The 17,557-nt window shown below is 36.9% G+C and overlaps 1 protein-coding gene across 3 annotated transcripts in view; it reads right to left on the minus strand.

The window, feature by feature from the left end:
• Positions 1-2,013: 2,013 nt before the first annotated feature.
• LMAN1 (lectin, mannose binding 1) overlaps positions 2,014-17,557 on the minus strand; it is a 29,008-nt gene continuing 13,464 nt past the window's right edge. For 2 of the 3 annotated variants that reach the window (XM_060310720.1, XM_030868077.2), the window contains 7 exons: positions 17,255-17,313; positions 16,714-16,846; positions 15,155-15,348; positions 14,943-15,013; positions 7,163-7,316; positions 5,476-5,597; positions 2,014-5,177 (listed from right to left, as the gene is read on the minus strand). In XM_060310720.1, coding sequence (XP_060166703.1) covers positions 5,141-5,177; positions 5,476-5,597; positions 7,163-7,316; positions 14,943-15,013; positions 15,155-15,348; positions 16,714-16,846; positions 17,255-17,313 — 770 coding nt within the window. In that variant the 3' untranslated portion in view covers positions 2,014-5,140. The remainder of the gene's footprint in view (positions 5,178-5,475; positions 5,598-7,162; positions 7,317-14,942; positions 15,014-15,154; positions 15,349-16,713; positions 16,847-17,254; positions 17,314-17,557) is intronic. The other variant, XM_030868078.2, reaches the window with a different exon arrangement.

Below are 17,557 nucleotides of genomic sequence, written 5' to 3' on the forward strand. Positions count from 1 at the left end.
GTTACTGTGTCCTGTACATAAATACCCAACTGAGGCAAGAGGCAAGAGGGTCCTCCGCTTACATCTGGATTACCCTAGCCTGCTCCTGCATCGTTACACTTCTGCATGGAAATGACGCGCTGGATACTTTAACTGCTCTGATCCAGAAGGTAAGAACACGAGTCAAATCATCAGTGTGTATCGAGGTCACCTTTTCCTCTTACGCGCAGTCACTTCCTGGGTGCTCTATTTAAGCTCACTGGTGTTACTTGGAGAAAACTTTTGACAATGTTTTGTAACACAGATTCTCAGTGGCTGTGGTTTTCTCCAGGTCAAGGGAGGAATTTGAGCATGGCTAAGACTTTAATCTATGTTAGTATCTTTCTAATTAAAGCACTCCAAGAGCAGGTGGGGCAGAGGGGAAAGATACAGCCTATTAGTAACCTATGCTTATTATTTTATCTGTAGGCATGAGCCCTTTCAGGAAATAGATGACTATCCCTCAGATTGTACAGAACTATACAAACTGGATTTTTGCCTAAAATGCTTTTTTAAATGTATTTTAAGATCTGCTTTTCATCTTACTAACCAATTTAAAATTGTTGCTAAAATGGTCTCAATTTGAAAGATTAACAAAGATTTAGGGTGAAATAGAAACTTTTCTCGGTGTTCTCTGATTGAGAATGTACATTCATACTTAGCTCCACTTCCACTTTAAGATGTGTTGCCTGGGACCTAATACATTCAAACCATGATCTCTAAATTATTATTTAAAATAAAAATCCATTTTATAAGTTATTCTAAGTTATTAAATTATTAGATTATAAAATTATTAAAATTCCATTTTATTAGGAATTAGGAAATATTATGAATGGTGAGGGTCTCAATTCTAAACTCCAAAGCCAGTTGGTGAAGCAGCCTCTCCCTGTCCAGTCCTCTTCTGTCTGTGTGTGTGGGATGGGGGTAGGCTGGGGAGGGGTGGGTGTCAAGCATCACAGAAACTCTTACGTGGTAACTACATCAGTGTGACAAATGAATACTCCCTGGTGGTGCTTTATGAAATCAAATCTTCCATTGTCTTCCCAAAAGATGATTCCATTGGAAGTGGGATCACGTCTTTAAAAACTCTTTATTCCTCAGTTTATTATAATGGCCTTTCCACTTGGACGTTCAGCAACTATTTGCTGTGTGTGGAATCCTCCAGAAAGGGAAAATAAATACTCCAGGTGAAACAGGACTAGGTGTTACCCCTCCTCCAAAGGCTTCTCATCATACTTGAACAAAATCCCAAATCTTTACTATGGCCATGTCCCCAGTGCCCCAACCAGTGTCTAGTTTCCAGCACTGCCCCCCCCCCCAACAGAAGGCTCACTGATCAGGCTTTAAGTTTCCTCTGATTTCTTTCAAACCTATCTAATTTAATTCTTTAATTTTACATTACTCAGTATTTTCTGTGGGCTTATAGCACAAGGGTCCATTACGTTAGTTTCCATATTCTGAAACCACTTTATAAAGACCATCTTTACAAAGCTACCAACCCTGAGACCGAAGTATTATGAGGAAACTGAAGGTCATCTTTAGTAAGTGGCAAAGTCAAGATTTAAACTTGGATTTGTTTGACGCTAAAGCTCTACTCTTTCCTTTTTATACCACATGGACTCTCAGAATTGGAATTACTTGGTTGAATGGTGCTTGCCAAAGAGAGGAAAAGATTTTTATAAAACTGCCATTAGTAATGACTAAAAGTTCCAACTTAGCCACACTATTACCGGTATTTGGTTATTAAAGATGAAAACATCAAATACGTTACTTATTTTGTGTTTTTCATTACCAGCAAGGGTAAGCATTGATCCATTACCATTTCTTATTCTCTTCTTATGCTTCCATGTATTGACTCTGCAGGTGGTAGGCCACCTAGGGCAGAACGCAAAGCACGTGACACATGAAATACTATCACAAATCGGGGCCTACTTGGGAAATAAATAACTACTTATTACCCGAGACCAATGAAGGAAAAAAGTAAATTTACTAAAATATTTCTTTATTTGAATAAGGTCAATGTCACTTCTTGAATTCCAGCTAGCATCAAATTAACAATCAGAAAAAAACACTTGACAAAATGTTATCCAATTGAAATCAACAGTGGATAGAAAACCCTTTTAAACTTTAAAAGAAATATATTAAACAGGCAACATACAGATCTAAAAAGTTGCAAGTGGTGATTTTACATTAGATCTTATAAATTAAAAAATCCCCAATATAACCGTTTGTTCACTATCTCCCTGCGATAAGCACATGGACAGGAAAAGATAATCACATCTTAATATTCACAACTGTCACTCATGTCCTTTACAAGGATTGTATCTCTGCAACGCAGCGGGTCAGGCAATCTCTTATTCAAGTAATCTTTGTTTTCCCCAAGTTATCAAAAAGTACAACTGTCTGAGATAAAATGTCACAAAAATCACAATCAGCAAAGCAAAAAGCTTTAGCAGGCCATCTTGAAGATGGGGGTTTTCATGGCTTGACCATGATCTGAAGATGCTTTTGTACGTTTAAGAGCTGTCAACCAAAGTACCAAGAGCTACAAGCAGCAATCTGGGTTTAGTTTGTAATTGTAATAAACCAGGAGTTTTAGTAAAAAGAACATTAAGTAAAAAACTGTAAGTATAAGAGAATCAGTGCACATTTGCTAATGTCATTGACAATGAAAACGTTACATCGGCTCTCAGCTCAGCTTTGAAGTTAACAAGAGACTCCTGTTCACCCCCCATCTTAGTGCTTCTCAACAGCAGTGTGCTCAGAATCACCTGAGGTGCCTGCTGAATACTGATATTCTGAAGCCCCCACCCTTGAGTTCTGCTTCAGGTGGTTTGGAGCTGAGCCTGGAATCGGTATTCTTAAGAAGCACTCCAGGATCCAAATGGACCACAGACCACACTCTGAGAAACACTATTATCCCTTTAATACATAACAAAATATTGTGGCCTCATAGAGTTTCAAGCTGAATAAAACATTCAAACAATTACAACACGAAGAGTTACATTAAATAAGAGTATTAACCATTATATTGAATATAATTGCATTTCTTTTTTAAAGTGGCATAAGCACAAAGACTTACACTAAAATTGTAAAATCAATTTTGTTTTAATCCAAGGCACCTGTAAAATACTTGCTGGTGTGAGAGAAGTTAAATTCAATTATATAAAATAGTACAGAAATGAAAGAATCCTGGCAGTCACTGATTTTTCCACAGAGAAAACATTTTTCTACAGAAATGAGCTACTTAAAGTTGACGATTTTGAGGAAAATAAACCAAATTTCCAATAATATGGTAACTTGTATGAACCGATTTACTGAGTGATTTTCAGCAAATTAAATCAGTACGAAAGAAAAGAAGGTTCATGCTCGTATACTGCATAGGTCTAACATTTCTTTAAGTTCAGGCACACGTGACCATGGATTTTATAATACTGGGTATTTCGCAACCTTTTATCTCAAGAGGATTTCCAAGTCTCATAGTCTACAACTGAAACATTCTTCTGAAGGTATTAATTTTTTTTCATGGAATAAGAGTAAATTCTGTGATGATCATGTCTCTGAAATATGAATTTCAAAATGCTAACACTACAAGGAAAAATGCTAGCAAAGCAGTTCTGTGTTGGAGTGGCTGTTGGTACGAGAGTGATCGTTAGAATGTTCCCGTTCAGCGTTCCGGGATAAAGGCTACTGTAAGAAAGCCGTGCTAGGACCGTTTGCATATGTAGTGCTAGTTAGGTACTGCTATAAGGCAGAGCTCTTTAGAGCCTTTGTATGGGTTTTCAGCAGTTAGTCCAGTCTGTAAATGACAACTAAGAGCAAATTTATGAAGGCTGTGAAGAATCAGATAGTGCTGTTTACAAAACGGTACTATTTTCGATTCTGTGACAAATGAAAGGTATCGTTTTAGCCAGAAGAGGTAAAGTAAAAGAATATTTTGAAGTCTACATCAGTCGTGAAAACAAAATGTCATTTACAGATTGTTTCTACTATACCTAGAACTATGTACAACAACCCCTTCCAGCCTGATGTTTCAAAGTTAACTTACTAACAAGTGCTTCACAATATCCTTAGTTCTGGCATTAAAAGAAAGAAATCAGAAGTACTAACACTATTTTTCAAATTTTGCCTTCAAAAACTTTAACACTGCTTCTACTACTGCCTTCTTGATTTCCACAAATATGCAGCATCACAATCGCCAGGTTGCATGGAGTGATGTAAGTCAGAATGCAGTGGTAGTTTTTAATGACCTTAAAGTATACTCAGGACATGCAATCTGAGTTGAATTTAGAGATATAAACGCAGAGTGATTTTCCTAATATTGAACTGACACTGTTGGAACATAGACATTCAAGAATATGAGCAATCACGAAATGAACACATCACTAGGTAAAATACCCATAAAAACCATCGTCAGAGGAATGCTGTCACCTAAACGGGTTTGCAGGCAAAAAGCAGCTCTTAATTCTCCCCTCCAACTTCCTTTAAAAGTGAAATATATCATTGATAATCAGAAGGGAAAAAATACTTCAATAAACATTCTGAAGCCTATTATCCAGATCCTAACGCCCTCAGACAAAACATTCTTTGCTTTCAAAGGGAGCTGTATTAGGCTCAAGGACTGCAGGACTGAGTCTTCGAGTAGGAAATCCTGGCCTCTAAAAAAAAGGCTTTGGTTACAGAATAAACACGATGGGTAGCTCTCAGACCTCTTATTTTGGCAGGGGGCAAGAGGGCAAGGGTGCTTATGCTAAAGATAGAAACTTCCAACATCAGAGACTTAGGGGTAACTTTCATATACGGGGGTGCCCCCTTTCTGTTATTTACCCTCTGATTTATCGATATTCTGTTCAGTGGCTGTATTCTACTGGCCGGAAATTCACTGAAATTTAAATAGATTTATGTACTATGCACAAATTTACATATGGTTGTCTTTAAGGTTTATTCTTATTCAAGTCAATGTTTAAACAGTTATTTTATACAAAATTTAATAATTTAGACTACGAAGCAATTTAAATACTTCAATTCCCTCGAAAAGGCATTTTGTACATACATACATGATGCACACATGTGAAAATGGTGTCAGAAGAATCATACATGACGCACGCGTGTGAAAATCGTGTCAGAAGAATTTTTTGGCAGCTGCTTCTTGCTGAGTCCTACGGAAAAAGAGAACAAAACAAAACAAAAAAAACTGAAAGAAGTTCTATATACACTGGAATGAAACAGGATTGCATAAATTAAAAATGCCTTTTGAAGTATGAAATACATGAAGATAAACATATGTCCTACACATGTATTCCCATGTGAACTGAAATAGACTAGACGTAATATTTGCTTTGTATGAACCTAATTTTATAGGTATTGAAAGTTCTATTATGGACCTTGATAACTTTATTGAATTATCTCAAGTTAAATAAATACAGAAAAATGTTGGGTCAAATTTTAGAGACTTACCTATACATGATATAAGCAATGAACAACACCGTTTGTACCACTACAAATATAACAAAGTGCACCGTAGACAGACACGATGGAAATGGCGGTAGTTCTGGACATTTCAGTCTTTCATTTGCTGGCTATAAGGCAAAGAACTTTCTATTACAATTAGTCAAATCAGTATTTTAGAAAAGGAAATAAATGTGAAATCTTTATAAAACTCATGGTTTACTGTATAAACTCAAGTATTTTCATTAATTCATCTCATAATTGCCTTCCACCCTCTTAACTTTCACCACCAAACTTTTTGAAAGAGCAGGCAATGTGGGAAGGCCTCCACTCTTTCACTGTCCTGTCACTAACTCATTGCTGTCTGGCTTCTACCTTCATCACAGTGACAATGATTTTAGTGTCCTTGAAGGTCACAGATCACCAATTCCCTCGACACTCCCAGTTTATACTTGCTGTACTAGAGCAATTATTAATAGCAGCATCCTCACTCTCAAAAGTGTTCTATTTCAGACAATTACACAGTTGCCCTACCAATGAACTACCTGACAGAGATAATGGCCTTTTCTCAGCTCTCATCCACCCCAATCTCCTAACATTCAACATCACTAATTAGTATTTTGGAAAATGTTTCTTTTCCTATTTCCATGATTATTCATTTTCTTATAAGCAAGTAATGAAATACCAGGGACAAAGATTTCATCAAGGTATCCAGACAGAATGGCTTCTAAGGTTAGTTGTTCTCAATATGCCCACACCTATGGGACAAAGGTCTTCACTATGTATTGATATACACTACCCACAGCATCAACTTGGCCGCTGCAACAAAGGCAAGAGTTGGGGGGAAATAAACTCAAACAGAACTAAGGGAAGAGATGACAATGCTTTGGACGGGAGGTAAAATGGTCAATAAGAAAACTATTAAGCTATATTTGAAAAACTGGAAGGGAAGAGGCAAATGCTACAAACATTTGTGAATTTTATACGGGTTTTCAAAGCCAGTAAATAAGTTAGGAAAAAACTTAAAAGTTCCAGTGATCTGTCTTCTAAATAATATCTCCTATGCATGTTAAACTTCAAAAATATGCTACCTATTTTTAATATTTATTGCCTATCTCCAAAAATGTAGATGGGACTTACACTCCAAGAAAGACCTAATAAAGTAAATAAAATAAAACTTAAAAAAATGAACCAAGTAATACAGGAAAGTAGCTGGAAACAAACAAAAATCTTGCCTAAAGAAAGCTGCTATCAGTCAGCCAGTTTTAGATCTGCACTTCCTGAACAGCCTAGACAGAGAAATATGAATTACCTGGTGCCCGTCTGTCTAACAAATGGGTGTGTTGAGAGACATTTACCTTGTTCAGAGCCGTTTAAAGGTATCATTACTGATAACAAGAGACATGTTTTTAAAAGAGAACTTATAGAAAAGAACCTAGAACCAAAAAAGTCTGAGATTGTGATGACTCCACTAACTGGAATAGCAATTTATTTTTTTAAAAATTCTATTCAATAGGCTATGGAAGCATGATACGGAACACGTAGACATTTGAATCATATGGAGTAATTCTACCTTGAATATTAAGAAGGAGCACTGGCATTAATTTAAAAGTTAAAATATTTTCAGTGGAACATGTGGTTTTCCTTTCCAAAAGAAGACTGTGATAATCATAAACTAGAAGAAAAAAGAGCTTACCATATTTCGCTGCACTAAGTTATCTATGTCCCGCTTCACTATGTGGAGGTGCTCTTTGATGTCATTGAAGTGCTGGGTTGTCTCATAAACGCCCCCTGCAGATCCAGGATGCTGTATGCCACTGACCAGTCTGACAGTTTCACTCACGGAATTCCTGAAATAGGAAATCCTTTTACAATGGAATCACTAGAAAGATGATTTTTACAGTCAGAGATTTCAAATGGTTAGATATATTTCTAAACCCAATGCATCAGATTAAAAAAAAAAAAACAAAGAAAAAAACCCCAGAAACAAAATAAGTATTTAAAAAAACTGTCTTCAAGATTAGAAAATAGTTTATAAAAACTAGATTATGCCTTTATCTTTTACTAAAGGTTGTCTAACCACAGAGAATAATACTAAATAATCTGTGTTAAAAACAAAAATATTATAAATGGATTGAATAACATAATGGATGATACTCTTAATGAGCTTAAATCTTTCTAAGTGTTTAATGTTGTGCAGTAAAGGATTAACCCATCAGGCCTGGGCTGCCCAAACCCCGCACAGTCCAAAGGTTTTCAGACCCGGCCCATGACTAGCCCCTGGGAGATAATCTCTATGCCCCTGGAATATCCTGCCTGTTAAGAGTGTCTTTGTCTACCTGGGGCCTTGGGCCAGGCCAACAATATGATTTATGTTTGTTTGCCTGGGGCCTTAGGCTGCAGTAACAGTCTGACCTCTAGGGGGACGGAAGATTGAGCAGTTAAGGTCAGTCATGTGGGTGCTCCATGCCTATGTGACTGACCCCTAATAAAAAAACCCCGAAACCAAGGCTTGGGTGAACTTCCTTGGTTGGCAACACTTTGCACATGTTGTCACGCATCACTGCTGAGAGGAATAAACACTGTCCATGTGACTCCACTGGGAGGGGACAACTGAAGGTTTGTGCCTGGTTTCTCCTTAACTCCACTGTATGCATCTTCTTTCTTTGCTGATTTTATTATATATCCTTTCATTGCAATAAACCATGACTGTGAGTACAGCAGCTTTTCTGAGTTCAGTAAGCACTTCTAGAAGACCACAGAATCTAGAGGCGGTCTCAGGGACTCATAAGACAAATGTATCAATAATTCAATTTCTCTTTACAGTTCTATCAGATGTCCCCTATATACAAACCTAGTGCTTCAACCAGAAGCCAACTAAAGAACATCTATCTGTTTCAGATATGAAGGAAAAACTGGTTGTTTGGCATACCGAGCAATGGTGTGGTAATCTCCACCATGGTATCTTTTTTGAAGGGTAATTCTGACTTTATACATTTTACCTTACACTCTGACTTCAGAATATAATCCCCATGTAAGATGTGATTCCACTATTCAGATGTAAGATAAAGAGCTCTACCACTGAGTATGCCCTTTGGATATGAGTCTGTAAGCATGATAGTGTAAGAGACTCCAATTTTTTTTTTTTTTAAATAATGGCAGAAATGTAACAGGGCTATTTATTAAGAAAGAAAGAAACATATCTGAATTTCAGTTTACCTTAAAGTATTACTACTCCCTTTCACCTGTCTTGGTCCTGATGTTCCCTGAGAATATCCTTCACATAAAGCCTCTGTGTCTGGGATGCTTCTTCTAGTCCTGGCCCTTCCCTCCAAGAGGGAGAGTCTAAAATGGAAGGGCCCATTCAAACTACTGCCTTTCCTCCATACTTTCCTCTCCGTGAGGCTTCCTTGTCAGATGAAACCATCCCCTAAACATCACACATACTTTTCTCCTTTGTATCTGTATACAGTCAGCCCTCCTTTTCTGTGGTTTCCACATCCATGGATTCAACCAACCATAGATCAAAAATATTCAGAAAAAAAAATTCCAGAAACTTCTCAAAAGCAAAACTTGAATTTGCCACACAGACAACTATTTATATTGTACTTACGGCTATTTACATAGCAATATGTTATATGAGGTATTATAGGCAAGCAAGAGATGGTTTAAAGTATACAGGAGGTTATAAGCAAATACTATACCATTTTATATAAGGGAATTGAGTACTCCTGGATTTTGGTATCTGCAAGGCCCTGGAACCAATCGCATGGATATGAATGGAATACTGTATATGGGTTTTCTCCCTCATAGAGCATAAGCTACGTGAGAACAGTAATGTCTCTGATTTTCTGACAGCCTTCAACAGTTACAGTGCAATTTGGATGAATGAATAAATAAGTTATCTACCTTATCTCCTTTAAGTAAAATTTGGTTTAAAAAGTATCAATAAAAGTTGGACTTCCCTGGTGGGTCAGTGGTTAAGAATCCGCCTGTCAATGCAGGGGACATGGGTTCAAGCCCTGGTCTGGGAAGATCCCACATGCCGCGGAGTAACTAAGCCCGTGCGCCACAACTACTGAGCCTGCGCACTAGAGCCTGCGAGCCACAACTACTGAGCCCATGCGCCACAACTACTGAAGCCCGCACACCTACAGCCTGTGCTCCGCAACAAGAAAAGCCACCGCAATGACAAGCCTGCGCATCGCAACAAAGAGTAGCCCCCGCTCCCTGCAGCTAGAGAAAGTCCATGCACAGCAACGAAGACCCAACACAGTCAAAAACAAATAAATAAATTTATCAATAAAAGCTTTGCTAGAAGAAAACAACAAAAAAAAGGAACTCAAATATTAAAATTACTTAGTAGGTCAGGCTGAATGTTAAGTATAATAAAAAATCTTCAAAAATTCTACTTGAGTTACACAAGCAATGAAGAGTTAAAAATTTGCTACAAAATATCTCAAGTGCTTTCTGAATAAATGACATTTGTTGATTAAAACTTCTTTGAATGGCATACATGCTCAAGGAAATTCATGTGAGTCTAAGCTTTTCCACTTAAACCCAAATTAAGAATTATATTCTACTATCTCTAAAATACTTACCAAGAATAAAGCATCCCAGAATATACAACCTTCTCACATATCTGCATTTTAAAATATTGCTTCCCAGAGCATGAACTTGCTTACATATACATAAATGTCTTTTTAATACACAAGGACTGAGTCATCATTCATTCATTTGCCTGTTGATTCTGCTAATGTTTATTTGCTACATGTTACAAGCCAGGCAATTTTTAGGGATATAAACTGTGCAAGAAAAATATAATTCCTGCCCTGCTGAGACTAACAGACTAGCAGGAGAGCAATGTGACAGAGGCACATCTAGAGTTCTATGAAGATGCATTTAACTTAGCTGGGCACCCACTGCTGAGTGTTAAAGGATAAAGGAGGGTTCTGTGAGGATGGGATTGTGACGGAAGGAGGGCATATGTAGCTTAGGGAATAGGTCAAGTGAAGAGGGCTGGATAGAACACCAGAGAAAAAATACCTTTTAAGGAATAATAGAAGGATGACCAACAAATGAAGAAAACTAAGAAGAAGCAGAGGCCAAGAACATCAAGAGTAAGTGGTATGCTAGAAGCCTTGGAAAAAAAAAGTCTCAAGATAGAGGGGGTGGGAAAGGTGTCAATTTCTACAGAAAGTCCAGCAGGATGAGGACTGAAAGGTACTCATTACAGGGCACCACTGACCGCAGAAAGAACAGTTTGGTGCTTTCAGGACAAATTACAGTGGTTTGGAAATGAAGACAGGCAGTTTGGTCTACTTTTTTAGAAACTCACTAAAAAGGAAGGAAAAAGAGAAGCAATAGTAAAAATAATAGAAAGTGTCAATTAAAGGTTTTGTTTTGATTAGTTTTCAATAATGGAAGAGCAAGCCCTTTTGCATGAGGTGTAAGTTAAAGGTAGAAGACGGAGACAGGATCATTAAAGAGCAAGGGTCAGAGAAGTAGAAAGAACGGGATCCAGGGCTAAGGACTAGCCTGGACAACAGCTGTGCAGATGGAGACAAGTGTGGGGAGGGAGGGTGCAGCACAAAAGAGGAGGTGAAGGAGGAGACAATGTCATCTCCCAGGGAGAATGTCAATGGCAGGCTGAGTTATGGGGCTTGAAGAGAGTGGTGAAGATCTTGAATGAGAGTAGTGAAGATACAGAATGAATAAAGATCACTGAATAGCTTAAATATTATATTACAGGGACAGGCTGAAGGTACAGAAGATGATAATTAGGAGCAAGATTCCAGAAGAATATGTGAAAATATTCATGTGAAAATGCCTAGCACAGTACCCAGAATGCAATAGGTATTCAAAAAATCTGGTAAAGGTAAATATGAAATGCTAAATGCTGCCTGCTCACCAAAAAGAACTTATTAAAAAAATTACAACCAATTAACAACACAGCCAACACATACAAATAGCAAAGTTCAAAGAAGATTAGTAACTCTGTCCACTGAAAAGGCCCAGAAGCAATGACAATCCGGTAGCATTAAGCACGACACTGTCTCTAAATACCACTTCTCACTAAAAGACCAGGGCTCCAAAGAAAAATGCCTTTGACACGTGTGGGACAGAAATGTACAAGAGAAACCTGGAAAGTCTTACACCTGAAAGGAAGGAAGCTACCAAAGACTACTGGGGTTGCATCAAAAGGATGCAGAAGCTAACCTGTAGGGACAGCTAGCGCCCAAAGACGAAACAATCTGAACGTCAATTATAAAGACTAATGTAAAACAGCAAAACATGTTAAACTCCACGAGTTGAAAAACAATCAAACAAACATCACCTCTCACTATCTCATCATTTAACCTTGGTCACTGCCAGGGGACCAACTCGTTATTCTAAAAAAATGATAAAAAAGAATCAAGTATTTATCCTGCCTTTCCTGAACTATTTCAGGATAACAAGTAAGTAATCAGAGAAATTCTTTTTACATGGAGAGGGAATCTTAGAATCAGAGTGTCATCCTTCTTCAACCTCTAATGAAATGATGGATTTGGGCTACGGCCACCACTGGCTAAAACTCAGGCTGATGGAGACACTTTATAATGAAGGGCTCAGGCTGACAAAATCTGGTTATTAGTAACTGCTGGACTGGGTGATGGGGATCTGAGAGAAGGCCCTTATATTAGCCTCAACTTTTTTGTGCGTTTAAAATTTTCTATAATTAAATAAAAATTGGCAAGGACTTATGGTATGCTAAAAATAGCACCTGAGAGTAGAGATAATGAGTACTAGTTCTGACTGTTTTCATATCATGATCTTTTATCATTCAGAGCCTTTTCCCCTCTTTCTGTAAACTGCAGACAACTGAACTACATGCTTCTGCTAAAAAAAATTCTATGATCCCCTAAGAGCGTGAAAATCCATGAAGACACAAACCACCCTTTCTATGAAAGGCAAATATTTCCTATCTCTTTGCATTTTTTTCTGAAGCTTATTCAGAAGAAAAAGCTTTAGAGGACAAATTCAGAAATTTGAGTTCAGCTTTTACATTAACTTACTGCATGCATGACATTTGTCCTTCATTCATAAGGGGGAATTTACATGGATTGCTAACTACCCTAAGTAAGTGTCTGCATGGATAATACAACTGGATGGCTAGGCTTTGCTAACCACTAACTGAATCTTAAGATGTTCTAGTATTACTCTTAAGTGAAACAAGCACAAAACAGCATCTAAAGCATGCTACCATTTACATCAGAAAGAAGGAGATCTAAGAAAATACACATGTGGAGAAGAAACAGAGGAAGAACAAACCAGAAATTAATGGGATGAGTTACCAACAGGGGGTGGATGGGAAAGAGCTAGAAAGAAGGAGAGAATGGAAGTGGGGCAGCAGTGATGAAGAGGAAGTGATACCTCAATGAATATATTCTGGCTCCTAGAACCACAGCATTCACATACCCTTCGTATACCCAAAATATAAACAATTAAAACCAACCAGGATGTAGGAGAAATGCAAACACTAACAAAAAGCCTAACTGTATTATAAATGAATATCATAACCATACTGAAGAGAGTGGGGAAGAAGAGAACTAAACTAACTACCTGGAAAATAGTGTCTGGACTAGATACTGTAGGGCTAGAGGCAAAAGGAGCTTTACATAAATCATAAATCCATCACTATATGTGTTTCTCATTAGGGATATGGCTTAATGATTTGAAACCACTTTATGTATACTTTATGCACACACTAAAACTATACCAATAAGTAAATACATTATAGATAAGAACCAGGTTTCTCCCTATTGGAGAAACAATTTTCAAATAGGGAAAGGAGGAAGGCTAAAATCAGCCCTTCAGTTTTCAGTTCAGTCCAGTCCAACCAAAATCCAAAGTATCTGTATAATCTCGTGGTATACAAATGTAGAGTAAGGGCTACAAAAATATGTGTATATGTGTGATTAGTATACATTCACATATTCCCTAGACCTGCCCACTGAGAGGGCCTAGAAGCAATGGCACCCCAGTAGTAATGAGTATACCTAGTGCCCAGATCTTGGTTTCTAAATACTTCTCTCCAATAAAAGGAACCAGGGCTCACTGAGAAGTGGTTGATTCTACAGCTGGGGCACAGAAAATACAAGATGAGCTTGAAACATATTACAGTACCAGAAAGTAAAGAAATATTTTAAAAAGATGGAGGTTTGTTGAAAGAACACAGAAGCCAACCTGAAGGAGTTCCTAACGACCAGAGCTGGAACAATTTGAACAAAATAAATAATGATAGTACAGGATTATAACCCACAGAATAAATAATCCATGAGTCCACACTGATATAAGTAGATTAAATAAATAAATGGGGGAGAAGGAGGAGTGGTCCTTATAGAATGCCAGTAAGTAGATACAGAAGGAATTATGGAAATAGAAAAACCAGCATTTGGTAAACACCACATTCTTGTTTCAGATAAAACATCAATGGATGCTAAAATTAGTGAGCCAAAGGTTAAAGTGAAACAGGATATTTACAAAGACTCAAAGTATCTTTCCCCAAATATTTATTAACCACCAAGGGAAGGATAGTAACTTTAAAGTAGAGAAACCAGGAAGAAACAACATTATCCAAGTGATCACAGCCAACATCATCAGTTATAAGACATACCAACATCATGAACATGATGCACTGTTGCATTCTTGTCAAAAATGCAGAACCTCCATCCAATCATGAGTAAATACCAGACAAACCCAAACTGAGGAACCAAATTGGTCCAATGAATTAATCAATGTTCTTGAAAATTGCCATGGTTATGAAAGACAAGGAAATATGAACTAATTCAGACTGCAGAGGTCAAGAGAGATAACTAAATGCAACGTGCAATACTGGATAGGATCTTAGAATGAAAAAGGCACTGGTACAAAACTGGTGAAATTTGAGTAAGATCATTAGTTTAGTTAATAGTACTGTACCAATGTTAATTTCTCCATTCTGACAATTGTACTGTGGTTATGTAAGATGTTACCATCGGGGGGAAGATAAGTGAGGGATACATGGGATATATGAGGGATATGTCCTTATTTTTTCTTGCTATGTCTAAAGTCTAAAATTAGATCAAAATATTTTTTTAAATGTTATATTGATCTGGTCTGTTTCTAAAACAGTTTAACTATTCATTTAACATTATAAATATTTGTGATGTTAAACACAGTCAAACAACTGTGACAAAACCTTTTTTTTTTTTTTTTAAAGATGCTAAAGCATCTTTTTCTTTTCTAGCTCGGAACAAATAAAAAAATTTAGACAGGTTTCCTAAATATCAAAAATCCCCGTATACTTTACATTCCCCTATTTAGAAAATAATCTGGAACGTGATTCTTACTCATGCTGCAGTCTTACAACAATAATGTGCTTGCATATCTAGAGAAGTCATGAATTTAGGATAAAGGTATCACGCAATACTCAGACATTACTGTTGTATACTTACTTCATTTCATTTACTTGTCTCAGAATCTCATGCTGAGTATTCACAACAGTATCCAGTTCTTGTTGAGTGGTCTGGAGAAAAAAACAAAAGATGACCAAGATGACCACCCAGCTCAATAATCCCCATTCTACAGAACATACAGCTTTTCTTTTCTACCTCTCCGCCACCAAAGGCTAATAACTAAGGCATATCTGCATATTTTCAAAGCTCACCTGTCCATGCTGCCCTGGGATTCCTGCTCCTCTTTTAGAGATCTCCTCCGTCAAGGAAGAGACATACCTTCTCTGTTCATCAAGAATCATATCTAACTGTCGGTTCAGCTGCTTGATTTCAAGATGAATACGATTCTGTCCTTCAAAGATTTGTCTCAGCTCACGATCTCCTACAGTCTCAAATAATTCATCTGCTGAAATGGAAATTACAAATCAAAATTATTAGAATCACCTACACATAGTTTTCAAATTACTGTAAGTGACCAAAGCACTAACATATACTAGAATAAGATCATCATCAACACAGTGTTATGATCTTCCCACAGTGTTAAACATGCATGTAATTAATTCAATCGTGATTAAATTACTGTTTTCACCATCTCTGGTGGTTGAATACTTATTATAAATTAGGTCTGAATTTTTTCACCTAAAAATTATTTTGTCTTTTAAATAGACTGTGTGATTCTATTTACAGGGGCAGGCAGAACTAATGTAATTTGTTGCCTCTGGAAGGGGGCTGACTTGAAAGAGGTAAGGGAACTTTCTGGGGTGATAAAAATATTCTATATACTGATCTGATGGTTAAAAGGGTATACACATTTGTCAAAATTCATCAAACTATTCTCTTAAAATTTATGCATTTTACTTACAAAAAAGATTAAGAAATGGAGTTGAGAATAGCTGATTTTCCTTTTATTCCTGACCATGCTTAAATCAGATCGTTTCATTCAAACACTTACTACAATAAGCTTCAGGATATATTCACAAATCATATGTGATGTTTAAAACAAATCCAAGGAAAATATAAGACTTACCTTTCATTTTTATCTTCATTAAATCTGAATCACACTGTTAATCATTTATATTAACACACTACTTAGTTCAAAAGCTAGCCCAGGCTTTATTAGATATAGCCTTGATCATTTGTGCTCATAGGGAACCGAGATCATAAAAGTTAGCAGATTATATATAGTCCCTCTATTTGGCCTTATCTTGTTTTGTTTTTGACATGTAGCCCATGTAAGTTCTTAATTACATTAGCTTAGACTAATATTTAAAAATTTTTCAAACTTTAATGTCCAGAATTCTGTTGAGTAGTAAGAGGAGTCGGTAATTACTTCACATTACTCTTGCAAGTCTTGATAGTTTTCAAGTGTTAGCTCTATATTACTAAGGTAATTGTGTGTCACTAAAAGGAAAGAAATAAACTTTGGACGATTTCATTCAACAAATATTTACTGAGTCTCAACTACTACGTCAGCACCGCTGTTGTTTTCCTAGGCTTAGGGAACACAGAAGTAGACACAGCAAACAAAGACCCCTGCGCTCACAGAGCTTACACTCCAACGGTTCACTGTCCACATCATCCCAACTGCACACTTCACTAAGCGATACTCTTCCCGGTAAAAACATCAATCCCGAGCCCTTTAAAGACTGAAGATTTGCTTAAAAATTATTTCTTGAAATTACTTGGAATGTGCCAGGTCACAGAGCAAAGATAGAATGAATGAAGTGCCACAGCCACTGCTGCAGCGGAGGACAGCTCTGCTCCAACTCACCAGGCTGCCCTTGAAGGTCAGGGTGGTCCTTCTGGAATTCCTCCTTTTTTTTATCCAATTCTTGTTGAAAGTGCTCAAATTCCTCCTGGTACTTTTCTTTTTCTTTCTCAGAAATTTCTTTATCTGGTGTAGGCTTTTTTGGAGTTTAAGAATAGATCATTAAAAAAATTAAAAAGAAAATAATAAACCTCAATATATGTTCTTTTTCTCATTTTAACTACTCTACCACTAGTTGAAAGGTTAATTTACTCTTGCTACTAATATTACAACAAAAAATAAAAATAGCCACTACCATTTACTGAGTGCTTGCCAGAGGGCACTGTCTTTAATGTTTACAACGTTAAGGTGGCCAGTACAAACATCTCAGTTTTACCAGTGAAGAAATGGAGCGTTACAGAGGTTAAGTAACTCGTACCAGGTCATAATGGCAATATCTGGCAGAAACAAGATCCAAACCTAAGTCAGCCTTCTCAGGTTTTCAGCTACGAGGCAGTACCACTAAACTACAGATAAACTTTTGGAAAAAAATGAGTATACTTACCGGCTCTTTCCCAGGCTCAGTCAACTGGAAAGTCAGAAAAGAAAGGACATCATGGTCATCTACAAAGTAAAAAAAAAAATCTGAAAAAGTTCTGTAATAGATTATTTTTATGGTTGTGAATTTACTGTATAGACATCTGTTGCTTTAAAATAATAATCAATAAGGGAAACAACAAAAATTTGCTCTAATTTGGTAAAGGCAACGGTGCTCTGTGAGCTTAGAGACAAAAATTCATCTGACTTATATTAGAACTAGGTTAGAATTCACTTTTTAAAAACCTACATCAGAACATTTAGCTGTGCT

Source organism: Globicephala melas, chromosome 13 (genome assembly GCF_963455315.2).
Source record: "Globicephala melas chromosome 13, mGloMel1.2, whole genome shotgun sequence".
NCBI lineage: Eukaryota > Metazoa > Chordata > Mammalia > Artiodactyla > Delphinidae > Globicephala > Globicephala melas.